General features: G+C 41.9%; 2 protein-coding genes across 51 annotated transcripts in view; one reads left to right on the top strand and one right to left on the bottom strand.

The window, feature by feature from the left end:
- ABI2 (abl interactor 2) overlaps window positions 1-14,431 on the bottom strand; it is a 130,765-nt gene extending 116,334 nt beyond the window's left edge. For 47 of the 49 annotated variants that reach the window (XM_055379450.2, XM_055379451.2, XM_063695117.1 and 44 more), the window contains exon 1: window positions 14,052-14,204. In XM_055379450.2, the coding sequence (XP_055235425.1) occupies window positions 14,052-14,168 (117 nt within the window). In that variant the 5' untranslated portion in view covers window positions 14,169-14,204. Of the gene's footprint in view, window positions 1-14,051 lie in introns of all 49 variants that reach the window. The other 2 variants (XM_063695119.1, XM_019022354.4) reach the window with 2 other exon arrangements.
- LOC109025974 (RNA-binding protein with serine-rich domain 1-A-like) lies at window positions 10,936-14,512 on the top strand. 2 transcript variants are annotated; one of them, XM_063695122.1, is made up of 2 exons: window positions 10,936-13,860; window positions 14,202-14,512. In XM_063695122.1, exons 1-2 carry the CDS (start codon window positions 13,725-13,727, stop codon window positions 14,510-14,512), a joined length of 447 nt encoding a protein of 148 aa, XP_063551192.1. In that variant the 5' UTR covers window positions 10,936-13,724. The 2 variants fall into 2 exon arrangements, with proteins under 2 accessions (XP_063551192.1, XP_063551191.1); XM_063695121.1 differs by lacking the exon at window positions 10,936-13,860 and adding an exon at window positions 13,869-14,053.
- The last annotated feature ends 1,067 nt before the right edge of the window (window positions 14,513-15,579 follow it).

Here is a 15,579-nt window from a genome sequence, read left to right as displayed (position 1 = left end):
ACTTTGTTTCGTAGGTTCCTAACAACCTATCTCCTTGCCTTTATTCAAAGCCTTCAACACATAAGTGGGTAAGGCCACATAACAGCAAGAAAAACAAAAAAACAGTCCCATATTATATGCAGTTCAACTCCATTAATTCAAAATTTACAACAAAGATTCTTCATAGAAATCAAAATGGTAACAGCACTAGACTTGGTCCATGAGTTACTTACCACTGACCTTACAGAATGGAAAGATGCTCAATAACTATTTTTGAATGACCAGGAAGGAAAAAAACATATAATAAAATAAATGGTGTGAATCATAAGTTCATTTTACTCAACAAAAATTTACTGAACACTAAGAAATGAGAACATAACAGGCAAAAAAAAAATGAACATAATTCCTCTCTTCACAGAATTTTACTTTAGCAGAGTCAGAGGTAAACTTGAGTTGTCTCATCTAATTTGTTATAATAGGAATATCTCCCTTGCTTATACCTCCCAGGAAGCTGTAGATCAGTTCAGACATTTGATGAGCTTCCACTATTGAGTAAGTCCTGCACTAAGTAACTGTAAATAAACTGCTTAACCCTAAAGCACCAACCATATGTGGAATATTAGTGTCAATTCTGTTGGCCATATCTACATTAAATATTCTGGACAAATAAAAAGTATTTGCCAACTTTCATTTTCCAGAGCATAAATCTATCAACTCTTCAAATTTGCAAAACTAATTTCTTTTTTTTTTTTTGAGATGGAGTCTCGCTCTGTTGCCCAGGCTGGAGTGCAGTGGTGCAATCTAGGCTCACTGTAACCCTCTGCCACCCGGGTTCAAGCAACTCTCGTGCCTCAGCCTCCCGAGGCACTACTGGTGCACACCAACAAGCCCGGAAAAATTTTTTTGTTTTTAGTAGAGATGGGGTTTCGCCATCTTGGCCAAGCTGGTCTCAAACTCCTGAGCTCAGGAAGTCTGCCTGCCTCAGCCTCCCAAAGTGCTAGGATTATAGGAGTGAGCCACTGAGCCTGGCCCAAAACTAATTTATTTTACTGCCCTCCGACATTTTCTAATGCTTACTAGAAAAGATCAAATTCGCTCATTTAGCGAATATTTACGGAGTGCCTATTTTGTGCCAGGCACTGTTCCAGGTACTGGAAATGAGTAAGAGACAAAAATCTCTGCCCTCACATACCAGGGAGGGAAAACACACAAATAAATAAGAAACACTGTATGTTAAGAGAAAATATGTAGGCATAAAAAAAGCATGGAAAGATAAGTATAAGCAAAGGGAGAGTGAGCAAGGGGCAGGAGTATGTTATAATTTTACACAGACTAGCCAGGAAGGGGTCATCAAGAACGTGATGTATCAGCAAAAGCTTGAAGGAAGTAAAAGAACCAATCATGCAACTATCTTGGAGTAGAGTACTCCTGGCAGAGGGCATAACAAATACAAAGCAAAAAGGCCCTGAGGCAGAAGTATGCCTGGTATGTTCAAGAAAAGGATGCCAAAGTGGCTGCAGTTGAGTGAACAAAGAAGGGTACAGGAGTGTAACAGGAGATGATGTCAAGGCTAGATGCTGATTGTTTGTGACTTGCAGGCAATATTGTTTTAGTTCAGTTTGCTTTGGGGTTTTTTTTCCAGCTTTGCTGAGGTATAACTGACAAAAACTGTATATATTTAAAGTGTACAACATGATGACATGATACACACATAAACTGTAAAATGGTTATCACAATCAAGATAATCATTTCTTGATTATCTTTGGTGGGAGCGGGGAGTGGGCAACACTTAAAATCTACTCTCAGCCAGGCAAATGGTAGCTCACACCTGTAATCCCAGCACTTTGGGAGGCCAAAGTGGGTGGATGGGTAGAGCCCAGGAGTTCGAGACCAGCCTGGGCAACAGGGCGAAACCCCGTCACTACAAAAATTAGCCATGTGTGGTGGTACACACATGTAGTCCCAGCTATTCGGAAGGCTGAGGTGGGAGCATCACTTGAGCCTGGGGAGGTGAGGCTGCAGTGAGCCGTGATCATGCCACTGTACTCCAGCCTGGGTAACAGAACAAGACGCTGTCTCAAAAAAAAAAAAAAAAAAAAAAAATCTACTGACTTAATAAATTTCAAGTATACAGTATTATTAACTATAGTTACTACACAGTACATTAGACCCCCAAAACACATTCATCCTATAACTACAAGTTTGTGCCCTGTGACTAACATCTCCCCATTTCTCCCCACCTCCCAACAGCCCTTGGCCGATAACAGAAGCAGATTCTATTATCTGCTTCATTCTATTGGTTCAACTTTTTAGATTCCTCATATAAGTGAAATCATACGGTATTTGTCTTTCTGTGCCTGGCTTATTTCACTTACCTAATGTTCTCCAGGTTCATCCATGTTGTCACAAATAGCAGGGTTTCCTTCTTTTTATGGCTGAATAATGTTCTATTACATATGCAGTTGACCCTTTAACTGTGTGGGTCCAATATACAGATTATTTTCAAACAAATACAGTATTCATCCACATATACAGATGGACAGATGACTTTTCATATACACGCGTTCCACAAGGGTGACTGCAGGATTTGAGTATATGCAGATTTGGGTATACTTGGGGGTCCTAGAACCAATGCCCCATGTAGACTGAGGGAGAACTGTGCATACAGTACACATTTTCTTCATCCATTCATCCACTGACACTTAGGTTGTTTCCATATCTTAGCTACCATGAATAATGCTGAAATGAACATGGGTGTGCAGATCTCTGAGATAATGATTTCATTCCCTAGGGATATATACCCAGAATTGGGATTGTATGTTTGTCCTATTTTTAATTTTAGGGAGAACTGGGTTTTCTTTTTTTCTATTTTTTTTGAGACGGAGTCTTGCTCTGTTGCCCAGGCTGGAGTGCAGTGGCACGATCTCGGCTCACTGCAACCTCTGCCTCCCGGGTTCAAGCAATTCTCCTGCTTCAGCCTCTGGAGTAGCTAGGACTGCAGACACCCGCCAACCACGCCCAGCTAATTTTTTTATTTTTAGGAGAGACGGGGTTTCACCATATTGGCCAGACTGGTCTTCAACTCCTGACCTCAGGTAATCTGCCTGCCTCGGCCTCCCAAAGTGCTGGGATTACAGGCATGAGCCACCACACCTGGCCGGAACCAGTTTTTCATAATGGCTGTTCCAATTTACATTCTCACTGCATACAAGGATTCTCTTTTCTCCACCTGCTTGCCAACACTTATCTCTCTTTTGATAGCCACCCTAACAAGTGTGAGGTGATAGCTCCTTTTTGTTTTGACTTGCATTTCCCTAATGATTAGTGATGTTGAGCACATTTTCACATACCTGTTGGACACCTGTGTGTCTTCTTTGAAAAAATGTCTACTTAGGTCTTTTTAAAATCTGGTTATTTGGTTTTTTGCAATTAAGTTGTATGAATCCTTTATATATATATATATACACACACACACATACACACACACACACAGATATAAACTCCTTATCAGATAGATGTATGGTTTGCACATTTTCTCCCATTCCATAAATTGCCTTTTCATTTTGTGTCCTTTGCTGTGCAGAAGCCTTTTAGTTTGATGTAGTCAGTCTCATCTTTTCTTGCTTTTGTTGCCTGTGCTTTTGGTGTCATATTTATAAAAACCATTGTCAAGACCAGAATCAAGGAGCTTTTTCCCCTATGTTTTCTTCTAGGAGTGTATCAGTCCATTCTTATGATCGTATGAAGGAATACCTGAGGCTGGGTAATTTATAAAGAAAAGAGGTTTAATCGGCTCTTGGTTCTGCAGGCTTTACACAAAGCACAGTGCTGGCACGTACTTCTGGTGAGGTGTAATCATGGCAGAAGTGGAGCCAGCATGTCACATGGTGGGGGGGGCTCCCAGACTAATTTTAAACAACCAGTTCTCACGTGAACCAAGCAAGAACTCACTTATCACTAAAGGGATGGTGCTACATCATTCATGAGGGATCTGCCCCCATAATCCAATTATCTCCCACCAAGACCCACCTCCAACACTGGGAATCACATTTCAACAAGAGATTTGAAGGGAACAAACATCTGACCCATACCAAAGAGTTTTATAATTTCAGATCTTACATTTAAGTCTTTAATCCATTTCTAGCTAATTTGTATGTGTGATATAACGATCAAATTTCATTCTTTTGCATGTGGATATAGTTTTCCCAATACCATTTACTGAATTATCCTTTCCCCATTGTGTACCTGGTGCCTTTATCAAAGCTTAGTTGACTGCACAGATGTGGGTACATTTCCGGGCTCCATTCTGTTCCATTAGTCTACATGTCTTTTATGCCAGTAACACACTGTTTTGATTACTATAGCTTTTTTTGAGACAGAGTCTCGCTCTGTTGCCCAGGATGGAGTGCAGTGGCATGATCTCAGCTCACTGCAACCTCCACTTCCTGGGTTCAAGCGATTCTCCCAACTCAGCCTCCTGAGTAGCTGGGACTACAGGCGTGTGCCACCACGCCCAGCTAATTTTTGTATTTTTAGTAGAGATGAGGTTTCTCCACGCTGGCCAGGCTGGTCTTGAACTCCTGACCTCAGGTGATCTGGCTGCCTCAGCCTCCCAAAATGCTGGGATAACAAGCATGAACCACCATGCCAGGCCTATAGCTTTGTAATACAGTTTGAAATCAGGAAGTATGATACCTCCAACTTTGTTCTTATTCAAAACTGCTTTGGCTATTCAAAGTATTTTGTGGTTTCCTATGAATTTTAGGGTTTTTCTATTTTTGTGAAAAATACCATTGGAATATTGATAGAGATTGCATTAAATCTGTAGATGGCTTTGTGTAGTATGGACATGTTAACAATATCAAATCTACCAATTCATGAGCACAGGATATCTTCCCATTTATTTGCATGTTCTTCAATTACTTTCATAAATGTCTTATAGTTTTTAGTGTACAGATCTTTCACCTCCTTGATTACATTTATTCCTAAGTATTCTATTCTTTCTGCTATTATAAATGGAAATGTTTTCTTAATTTTTCAGATTGTTTGTAGTTAATACGTAGAAACACAACAGATTTTTGTATGTTGATCTTGTCTCCTACAACTTTACTAAATTCATTAATTAATTCTAACAGTCTTTTGGTGGAGTCTTTAAGGTTTTGTATACATAAGGAATCATGTCATTTGCAAACAGAGACAATTTAACTTCTTCCAATTTTGATGCCTTTTGTTTATTTTTCCTTCCTAACTGGCTGGCTAGGACTTCTAGTACTTTGCAGTACTTGATTAAATAGAACTAGTGACACTGGGCACCACTGTCTTATTCCTGATCTTAGAGGAAAAGGTTTCAACTTTTCATGGTTGAGTATGATGTTAGTTGTAGGCTTGTCATATATGGCCTTTGAGACATCACTAACAACAGAATAGCTAAAATTTTAAAACCTGACAAAACCAAATGCTGACAAAGATGAAGAACAACTGGATCTTTGCTGGTGGGAACGCAAAACGGTACCATCGTTTTTGGAAAAGAGTTTGGCAATTTGTATAAAACTAAACATACATTTACCATATGGTAATAATCCCACTATTAGATATTTATTGTCAAGGCAAAGAGAAGGCAATGTGATAGACCTGCCCAACTGCTTGTTAGGTTCAGAAAGCCTACCATTTACATGGAGGGCAGAAGGAATAGTAGTAAAAGATACAGCCCTTGTGCAAAGCAATACTAAAACAAAAGGAGCCAGGTGACTACAACATAGATATGACACTCTGTTGCGGAAGAGCCAATGCCATGCTGCAACTAAAGTCTTACAGCCTGCAGCTACTACCTAAAAGGGTACAACTGAGAGCCTCATCTCATGGGAACTAGGAGGTGATGAGGCACTGTTATCACGTACAGCCTCCTTGGCAGATGAAGAGATTGAGAAAGGGCTTCACATAAGGTCCTCGCAAATTTCCATAATCTTATATTCCAAGAGGATCACAAAGTGCTCGGCCAAGATTCAGATCAGATGCAGTTCAAGCGCTGGCCTATGCAGCCTATGTGGATACATCCACTGTCACCAGGGTACAATAGTTGATCTGTTCCCTTAAATTTACCCAAAAGAGTGAAGACTTAGGTTGCACCAACACCTGTATACAAATGTTTACAGCCATATTCACCACTGCCTAAAACTAGAAACAATCCAGAAATCCATCAGTTGGTGAACGGATGAACAAATTATGATTCTTTCATATTCTAGAATATTACTCGGTAATAAGAAGGAACAAAGTACTGACAAAACACAATAACACTGATGATTTTCAAATGTATTAGGACTTCTAGTACCAAGAAGTCAAACGCAAAAGGCTATATACTACATAATGCCCTTTATATGGCATTCTGGAAAATGCAAAAACTAGAGGGACAGAAAATATATCAGTGTTTACCAAAGGCTAGTAGTGGAGGGACAGGACTGACTACAGAGGGTACAAGGAAAATTTTACATTGTGGTGGTTACATGACTATGTAAGTTTATTGTAATTCATAAACCTTTACACCTAAAAAGGGTGACTTGTACCATATATGTATTAAACCTCAATAAACCTGACTTTAAAAATCAAATGAGAAAAAATTCATGTTGTAAATTATTCAAAACAAAGCCGTTACATCATCCAAATTTTCTACAAAGTATATTACTTGTTTAAGAAGAAAAAAGCAAAACTATGTTCCTTGCATGAATTATGCAAATACAAAAAGTACTGCAAAACTTTACAGAACATAAATGTCACCAAAAAAATCAAATAGGAAAAAACTTGCAAGGTAAATTTACATGTAATTATATCCTACTTATAAAATAATTCAGGGCCAGGCATGGCGGCTGACAGGTGTAATCCCAGCACTTTGGGAAGCCAAGGCAGGAGAATTGCTTGAGCCCAGGTGTTCCAAGACCAGCCTGAGCAACATAGTGAGATCCCATTTCTAACAACAACAACAACAAAAATTAGCTGGGCATGGTGGCACAAGCCTGTAGTCCCGTCTACTTTGGGAGCTGAAGTGTGAAGACTGTTTGAGCTTGGGAGTGCAAGCTGCAGTGACCCATAATCGTGCTACTACACTCCAGCCTGAATGACAAGAGTGAGACCCTGTCTCAAAAAATAAAATAAAATAAAATAAAATAAAATAAAGTAATAAAAATAATTCAGTGCATAGGCTCTTGCATATTCAAGTCTGTATTTCTTACATTCAGCAACTATTTAATGAGTGGCTACTATATGTAGAACATCCTACGGCTAATGGGAAAATATAGAAATTTTTAAGAAATGACTCCATCTTCTAGGAGCTTCGTATCTGGAAGGAAACACAAAGTAAATGAAAAATCCAAAATAGAATGTGTTGCCCTACATGCTACCTCATGAATCCAATCTATTAACCAATCCCATAAAAATTCAACCATAAGCTATCAAAAGTCTACAACTAGGCCAGGCACGGTGGCTTACACTGTAATCCCAGCACTTTGGGAGGCCGAGGCGGGCGGATCACCTAAGGTCAGGATCTCGGGACCAGCCTGGCCAATACGGTGAAACCCCGTCTCTACTAAAAATACAAAAATTAGCCAGGCGTGGTGGCGTGCACCTGTAATCCCAGCTACTCGGGAAGCTGAGACAGGAGAATTGCTTGAACCCAGGAGGTAGAGGTTGCAGTAAGCTGAGATCGCACCACTGTACTCCAGCCTGGGCGACAGAGACTCTGTCTCAAAAAAAAAAAAAAATCTACAACTAGCCTAATGTAACTTTCAGAATATTCACAAGGTAGAGTCAAATGGTGTCTAGATTGGCTTTGTCTTCTCTATTGTTTTTTTCCCAGAATCTCTGGACAGTCAGTAGGGTGCTGCAAAATGGATTTGGGGTGGGTGTAAGCAAATCACAGCATATTCATCCACCAAATATATTTCATCCACCAAAAGATTACCTTACACACCCTGAAACTGCATACTATTAAATTCCCTGCATTTTAAAAGAAAAAGTAACACCAAAAGCACCTCATGCTCAAAAATATCTCTACTACATATTTTACACATAAGTAAACCAATTTGGTTTATATATTATTCTCTGGGTGAGAAAAGATGACTCTAAATAAAGTAAACCTATCATACATTCTCACATTACCCATACCAAGGTAAGAAGAAAAAGTAAATGAGGCTGGGCACGATGGCTCACACCTGTAATCCCAGCACTGTGGAAGGCCAAGGCGGGTGGATCACTTGAGGTCAGGAATTCGAGACCAGCCTGGCCAACATGGAGAAACCCTGTCTTTACTAAAAATACAAAAATTAGCTGGGACCGGGCGCGGTGGCTCACGCCTGTAATCCCAGCACTTTGGGAGGCCGAGGTGGGCGGATCACGAGGTCAGGAGATCGAGACCACGGTGAAACCCCATCTCTACTAAAAATACAAAAAATTAGCCGGGCGCAGTGGCGGGTGCCTGTAGTCCCAGCTACTCGGGAGGCTGAGGCAGGAGAATGGCGTGAACCCGGGAGGCGGAGCTTGCAGTGAGCCGAGATTGCACCACTGCACTCCAGCCTGGGCGACACAGCGAGACTCCATCTCAAAAAAAAAAAAAAAAAAAAAAAAAAAATTAGCTGGGTATGCTGACACACGCCTGTAGTCCCAGCTACTCAGGAGGCTGAAGCAGGAGAATTGCTTGAACCCAGGAGCCGGAGGTTGTAGTGAGCCAAGATCACGCCACTGCACTCTAACCTGGGCAAAGGAGTGAGACTCCATCTCAAAAAAAAAAAAAGAAAAAAGAAAAAAGAAATGAACAGTTTATTAATTAATTATTTTGGTAAAGAGCAATTTTGAACCAGGAAGCTCTTCAAGGAAGGGCGAAATAAGGTGAGACTGGATTTCCTGGATCAATAACGGAAATTATGAGGTCACTTAAGTTCCTTGGACAAGAAGGTGTAGGAAGTGTACAAATGACAAAATGTTTAAAAGAGCAAGGGGCTCAAATATAAATTAGCCTGTTTTTGCAATCTTGTCAAAGGTCTTGAAGATGACTGATTTGTCACTGAAAATCTATTCACCAAATGTCTCTGCTGAGAGTTAGGGACTAATTTCTTGAGGAATGGTAAGCCTTGATCAATTTCAAATGAGTTGAGTCACCTTAATCTATGGGGAATTCAGTCTCCCAAATTCTACTCAGTCTCCTTACTCTCAACTGACCTCTTTCTCCTTCATTCTAGGTATTCTAAGATTCTCCCATTTTCAAGAACATACAAAACTCGACCTATAAATATAACCAACCTCCTCCCAATATACTATATGACATCCATTTAAAAAAAAAGTCAAGCCCAGCATCCTTAAAAGGTTCTTTCAAAGGTATAGAATATAGAACATAAGCCCATTTCTACAAAAATATTGATATATAGTTGTGCATACAAAAAATATTTAAAAGTATGAGTACCAGATATATATTCAAGATGATCGGGCAATTTTCCATTTCTTTCATAATACCTACTTGTATTCTCCAATAATTTTTCAACAATGAGCATGTATTCTAATGATTTTTATTAAATAAAAATTTTAAATCTTTGTATCATTTTGGTAATTACTTTTGATGAAACTGATAATATTCCCTTGTAAACCTCTCATGAAGTTTTTAGTGAACTCTGGGAGTATCCACATTAAGAGAAGAAAAGGAAAGCTACTAATACATCTCCTATTGTTCAAAAATATTTCAGGTAAAAATTTAAGGTAAGTTCTTAATTTCTTCTCTTTTGAATAAATCCATATTATGGGATGATTCTACTCTTAATCCAAACAATAAGATTTTACTATGCATCTATGTGAACTGTCACTCACAAAAATCAGTAACTTTTATCTAACAAAAAGAAAAATGTACATATCAACAAGTTGGCTTTTCAGATTTCAGGAAAGTAACAAATAGGGAGTTATTTCATCTACCAAAACATTAAGACAACTATATTGTAATAAAAATTCTTCTATTTGTAAAAACGTAGATTCCAAGTTAACCAAAACATTTTTAATTCCTGGACACCTTCAAACACATTAGGCATTATATGTGTAATTTTTGTTTTTTTGACACAGAGTCTTGCTCTGTCGCCCAGGCTGGAGTGCAATGGCATGATCTTGGCTCACTGCAACCTCCGCTTCCCACGTTCAAGTGATTCTCCCATCTCAGCCTCCCAAGTAGCTGGGACTACAGGCACACGCCACCATAGCCAGCTAATTTTGTATTTTTAGTAGAGACGCAGTTTCACCATGTTGGCCAGGATGGTCTGGATCTCCTGATCTCGTGATGTGCCTGCCTCGGCCTCCCAAAGTGCTGGGATTACAGGCGTGGGCCACCGTGCCCGGCCTAGGTGTGTATATTAATAAATGAAGAAAAACGCAGGTCTTACATGTATCTCAAAAAAAAGTCTCTACCAACTACTAAATCCTTTGTATAGGCAAGAAATAAAATTGATCTGATAAATATCGGCAAATTGTAGTTATACCTGTTTATCATATTTTAGAAAAAAATATTTTGACTATCCCATTTTCTAGAGGTTAGAATAATGAAACTATCTAAATTTTTATTAAAAATGACTCTTAGGGGGCCAGGCACGGTGGTTCACGCCTGTAATCCTAGCACTTTGGGAGGCCAAGGTGGGTGGGTCATCTGGGGTCAGGAGTTTGAGACCAGCCTGGCCAACATGGCAAAACCCCATCTCTACCAAAAATACAAACATTAGCTGGGCATGTTGGCACGTGCCTGTAATCCCAGCTACTCCGGAGGCTGAGGCAGGACAATCACTTGAACCCAGGGGACGAATGTTGCAGTGAGCTGAGATCGCGCCACTGCACTCCAGCCTGGGCGACAGAGTGAGACTCTGTGTCAAAAAAAAAAAAAAAAAAAAGAACACTGAGCAAAAACACTTATTACATATGATAAACACATTTTTTTTTCTACTTTATAGGCAAAAATTACATTTCCACACAATAAAATGAGTGTTGGGTTAGTTAACTCGAGCTAGTGGCTAAGACATGATGCTACAATAAGGCTAAATTGGCCAGGTGCGGTGGCTCACGCCTGTAATCCCAACACTTTGGGGAGGCCAAGGCAGGTCGATCATCTGAGGCCAGGAGTTCCAGACCAGCCTGGCCAAAATGGGGAAATCCCGTCTCTACTAAAAATACAAAAATTAGCCAGGCATGGTGGTACACGCCTGTAGTTCCAGCTACTTGGAAGGCTGAGGCAGAAGAATCGCTTGAACCCAGGAGGCGGAGGTTGCAGTGAGCAGAGATCAAGATCGCGCCACTACACTCCAGCCTGGGCGACAGAGTGAGACTCTGTCTCAGAAAAAAAGAAAAAAAAAAAAAAGGCTAAATTGACCATTTGATCACTGATCCTGTGAATTAACCTTCATCTACTGCAGGGTCCAGGCAGCATCAAAACCCCTGCTGGTCAACCAAATGTACAGCTGGATCAGCACAAATCCACTGTCACCACGTTCTATTTATCAACTTTCCCAACAAATCATATAAGAGCTATCATCCTGAGAGAGTGTACCAATTATATACCCAAGGCATCCTAAAATAAATGATAATCAAAAAAAGAGAAAGTGTAAAATATACTTCAGATGCTAAACTGAAGAAATAAACTATTTTAAAATCTAAGTTCATTTCTATTAAATTAATATTAATCAATATTTATGCTTTAAATTTTAAAATGTCACCACACTAAATTTTGAGTCCCATTGCTAAAACAGAGATTGATAGTAGTAACGTTTTTCTCTTTTCAACTGAAGGAAATGTATAAAATATTTAAAAAGACAACTGCTGATCCCTTTAACCTTTCAGCTTTAATAATCCTTATCCTTTTACCTTTATATAGCAATTATAACTTAAGAGGAACTTGTACCTTCAAATTACAATAAAAAATCATCTTGCAAAAGAGACAGAAATCTGTTTATTTTTTATTTCTTACTGGTAATAATTGCAATCCACTTTTCCACCCTCAGTTTCTCTTCTGACCTGCAACTCTTTCCCCATAATATGCTGCATAAGGCAATGGAATTACCACTTCATTCCTTTAGGTTTTGCCTCTACTAGAGATTGTGAATTCCCTCAGAACAGCATTGCTTCCTCCAGTCCTCCTTGGTACCAGCAGTGCACTACAGAGTATAAATTAACTACATGGTATTACTTTCCTCCAAGATCAGCATCTCCTACTAGGTATGTACCATCCACCCCTCACACAGTTCTAGGCCATAAAAGACTTTCAATTTTAGCGAAAAATTGAGCAAGTGAACCTTTTTTTTTTTTTTGAGATGTAGTCTCACTCTTATCGCCCAGGCCTGAACCTCTGAATCTTTGCTACCCCACTTGTATCAGCAAAGTACATTACAAGTGGACATTTGTATTCTTTTGTATTAATCTTGCCTACATTCCTTTCCTAGTAGCCATAGTCAACTGCCTCTTTCGAAGGAACAGGTTTATACAGTGGTTCATCCTCAAATACAAATGTTGTCTACAAGATAATAGTATGTCTAATCAAACAAAATCTCACTTCCGCGATCAACAATGTGGCCATTACAAAATTTATGAACCTATAAAACTGTAACACCTGTTTTTTAAAATTTACACTAAGACATGAAAATGCTTTCCTATATAGCTAATGTTAAGAAAGGTGCCTCACGCCTATAATCCCAGCACTTTGGGAGGCCGAGGTGGGTGGATGACTTGAAGTCAGGAGTTCGAGACCAGTCTGGCCAACATGGTGAAACCCCATCTTTACTAAAAATACAAAAATTAGCCGGCTGTGGTGGCGGGCGCCTGTAGTCCCAGCTACTCGGGAAGCTGAAGCACGAGAATTGCTCAAACCTAGGAGGCCGAGGTTTCAGTGAGCCGAGATCGCGCCACTGCACTCCAACCTGGACTACAGAACGAGGTTGTGTCTCAAAAAGAAAAGAAAAAAGAAGGATCCCTGGAGAGATGGAGGTGGGAGCAAGAAAAAAGGAAAAAAAAAAAAAAGGACTGTGAAGAAACAGTTTAACATATTGCTTGCATTTCCATCTTTATCCCAAGAGAATTTAAACGGGAAAGAAAAAAAATGGAGGCAGAACCCATAATTCAAAATAACCATAAAAAAAAAAGCAAAAGATTTTAGATTTTGCAAACTGTGCATTTTAACCTGCTATCCTTTCAAGTAATTTTTAAAGAAGGATTTTTTTAATCCACAGAATATTTTGCTTCATCCAGGAGCAGCTGGATCTCATACCATCCAGTATCCCCCGCCTCCACACACACGCCGCTACCACTATCAGCCCCTGAGCCAAACGATCCATCGCGGTAAAGAAAAAAAAAAAAAAAAAAAATTAAACCAGGAGGTTCATCTTCCCAATTCTCTCTAAGAAACAGTCATAGTCTGTCCTCCTCCCACCCCCAGGAAAATTGCCTATTCTAACAGAACTAGGAGGGAGGGGGGAAATCAGCTCATCATCTTTCTCCATAGGGAAAAAAATGGCATTAACTTCCAACAAGAAACTGCTGCTCTTCTACCGTATCCCCTTTAGAACATAAAATATTAAGAAAGGGTTTCTGAAGCATCCACAGGAACAGAAAACTGAAGCCTGAAGCACTTCACTCTGCAGCAAGATAGCCTCTTAAAAATCATCCAGAATTTGGGGGATGGAGGTAACCCGTCAATACCCGCGACACCCCTACCCTAAGGTGGGGAGCAGGATTCCGTCAAACAGAAAATGCCACTCTCCGCCCCCTCCGCCATCCGGAACGCTGACCGGCGCGGAGTGCGGGGGCGGCCGAGGGCGGGAGCGGCGAGGAGGCGGGACGCGACACACGCACCACGCCGAGAACTGCTTCACCGCTTTTTAAAAGGTTTTTAAAATGCAGTTTCTCCAGCCGGAGAATTCCCACCCATTCACCAGCCCCAGCCCTCACCCAGCTCCCCACCCCCATCGGGGGCTCCGCTGGGCCGTGTCCCCGAGGCAGCCTCGGCCCCACGCCCCGAGGCGCGCGGCCCCCGAGGCGGGGGTCCCCGACGCGGCCCAGCTGGGGATGCTTCGCACCTGTATGTAGTTGTTCTCGCAGTAATCGGCCACCCGTTCCAGATTTGTGTAGCTGTCGAAGAGGGCCCGGCGGCCCCCCGGGATTTCCTCTTCCAGCAGCATCTGCAGCTCCGCCATCTTCACATCCTCCTCCTCCTCCTCCTCATACAGGTCGCAGAGGGAGCGGCGGCCGCAGCGCCAGGGAAACCCAGGACCGGGAGAGGAGGAGCGGCGGCGACGGCGGCGGTAACTCGGGAGGAGCGACAAACAGCCCCAGCGCGCGACAGGGGAGGGGGCGACGGGGGCGGGGCGCGAGCCGACGGACTGCGAGGACGGTCACCGCGGCGACGGCCGGCCGGGCGCGCGCACGCGCGCTCCCTTCCCTCCGCCCCCGGGAGCCCGAAAAAGATTCCCACCCTCGCCCGCGCCGCCGGCCCCTCCCCCGCGCCGCCGGCCCCTCCCCCACTTCCGGCGTCTCCTAGCGACGGCGGGGGTAGGGGCCGGGATGCGCGCGGGAGTTGGTGGCGCAGTTAACCCTTCCGCCGCCCTCCCGCCGCTGGAGCGGCTGGAGAAGCCCCCACCTCCCGGCGGCCTTTGTTAGCCCGGCGGGAACACACCACCCTGCTCGGCTGGCTTCCTGCCGGCTCCCTCCGGGACTCATCTCGGCTCCGTCCCCATGGAGGTCATCGGCCTGGGGAACTTCTCGAGGCTTTTCTCCCTCTGCTGCTGACGGGAGGCCGAAGGAGGGCACAGCCTCCACTCTTGGGACCCTCCTCTGTGAAAGATCACACCTCAACAGGGCGGAAATAAAACTTCCACGCAGCTTTCAATGCCACCTGACTTCATTTTTCTCAAATTTGACCTCATCCTCTTTGTTGCAGTGAATTGCAGTTTCCTAACCCCAGCTTTCCTGCGCCCCTGCCTCCTTGCACTTCCCCACGAACGCCTTTCTGCCCTGCCAGGTTAGCCCCTTTCTCTCCTGGTTTGCGGTGCGGTGGGCCTCAGCTTTTTATGTTTGCCATTTCTGTGATTCGCTTCCTCACTCACAACCTTTTCTGTCATTTCTCTAATGCTATCAACTTCGCTGTCCTTTTTCCTATTCATGGATTCAGTATTTAAAATTTTGAAAACAATTTTGCTAGTAGTAATTGCCTTCTTCACAGGGCTGTTACATAGATAAAATCAACGTTTATTGTGAAAATACCTTGAAAAAACATTAAGTGCTACAAAAATTCAAGGCAGATAATTTTCCTCTTGCAGAGTTATAATTCTGTTTTTATTCTCCAGATACTGTGTCTTGTTTTCCTAAATCCGACTACCCCACACAATGTAATCTGGAAAAACTAAAACTCCTGACCATTGCTGAGATATGAAGCCATGACCTTTATTTGTGCTGTGGAAAATCAAAGTTGATTCCAGGCAGTACCATCTTAGACTTGTGTAGTTAGAACAAGATCCATTGTTTCAACACTTTTCTTAATCTGGTGATCTCTTGGCCCTCCTACAGTGAATTTTTTTCATTCAGATGATGAGGAAACTTATACTTTCA

Source organism: Gorilla gorilla, chromosome 11 (genome assembly GCF_029281585.2).
Source record: "Gorilla gorilla gorilla isolate KB3781 chromosome 11, NHGRI_mGorGor1-v2.1_pri, whole genome shotgun sequence".
Classification (NCBI taxonomy): domain Eukaryota; kingdom Metazoa; phylum Chordata; class Mammalia; order Primates; family Hominidae; genus Gorilla; species Gorilla gorilla.
This window is presented reverse-complemented; position numbering and strand designations above follow the sequence as displayed.

What these genes read in the sequence shown, in the direction of transcription:
- LOC109025974 (XM_063695121.1), top strand. Translation starts at nt 13,870, where the DNA reads ATGCAGTTTCTCCAGCCGGAGAATTCCCACCCATTCACCAGCCCCAGC. An exon ending in GCTGGGGATGCTTCGCACCT is followed by an intron (nt 14,054 to 14,201) that starts GTATGTAGTTGT and finishes CTCCTCATACAG; the next exon opens with GTCGCAGAGGGAGCGGCGGC.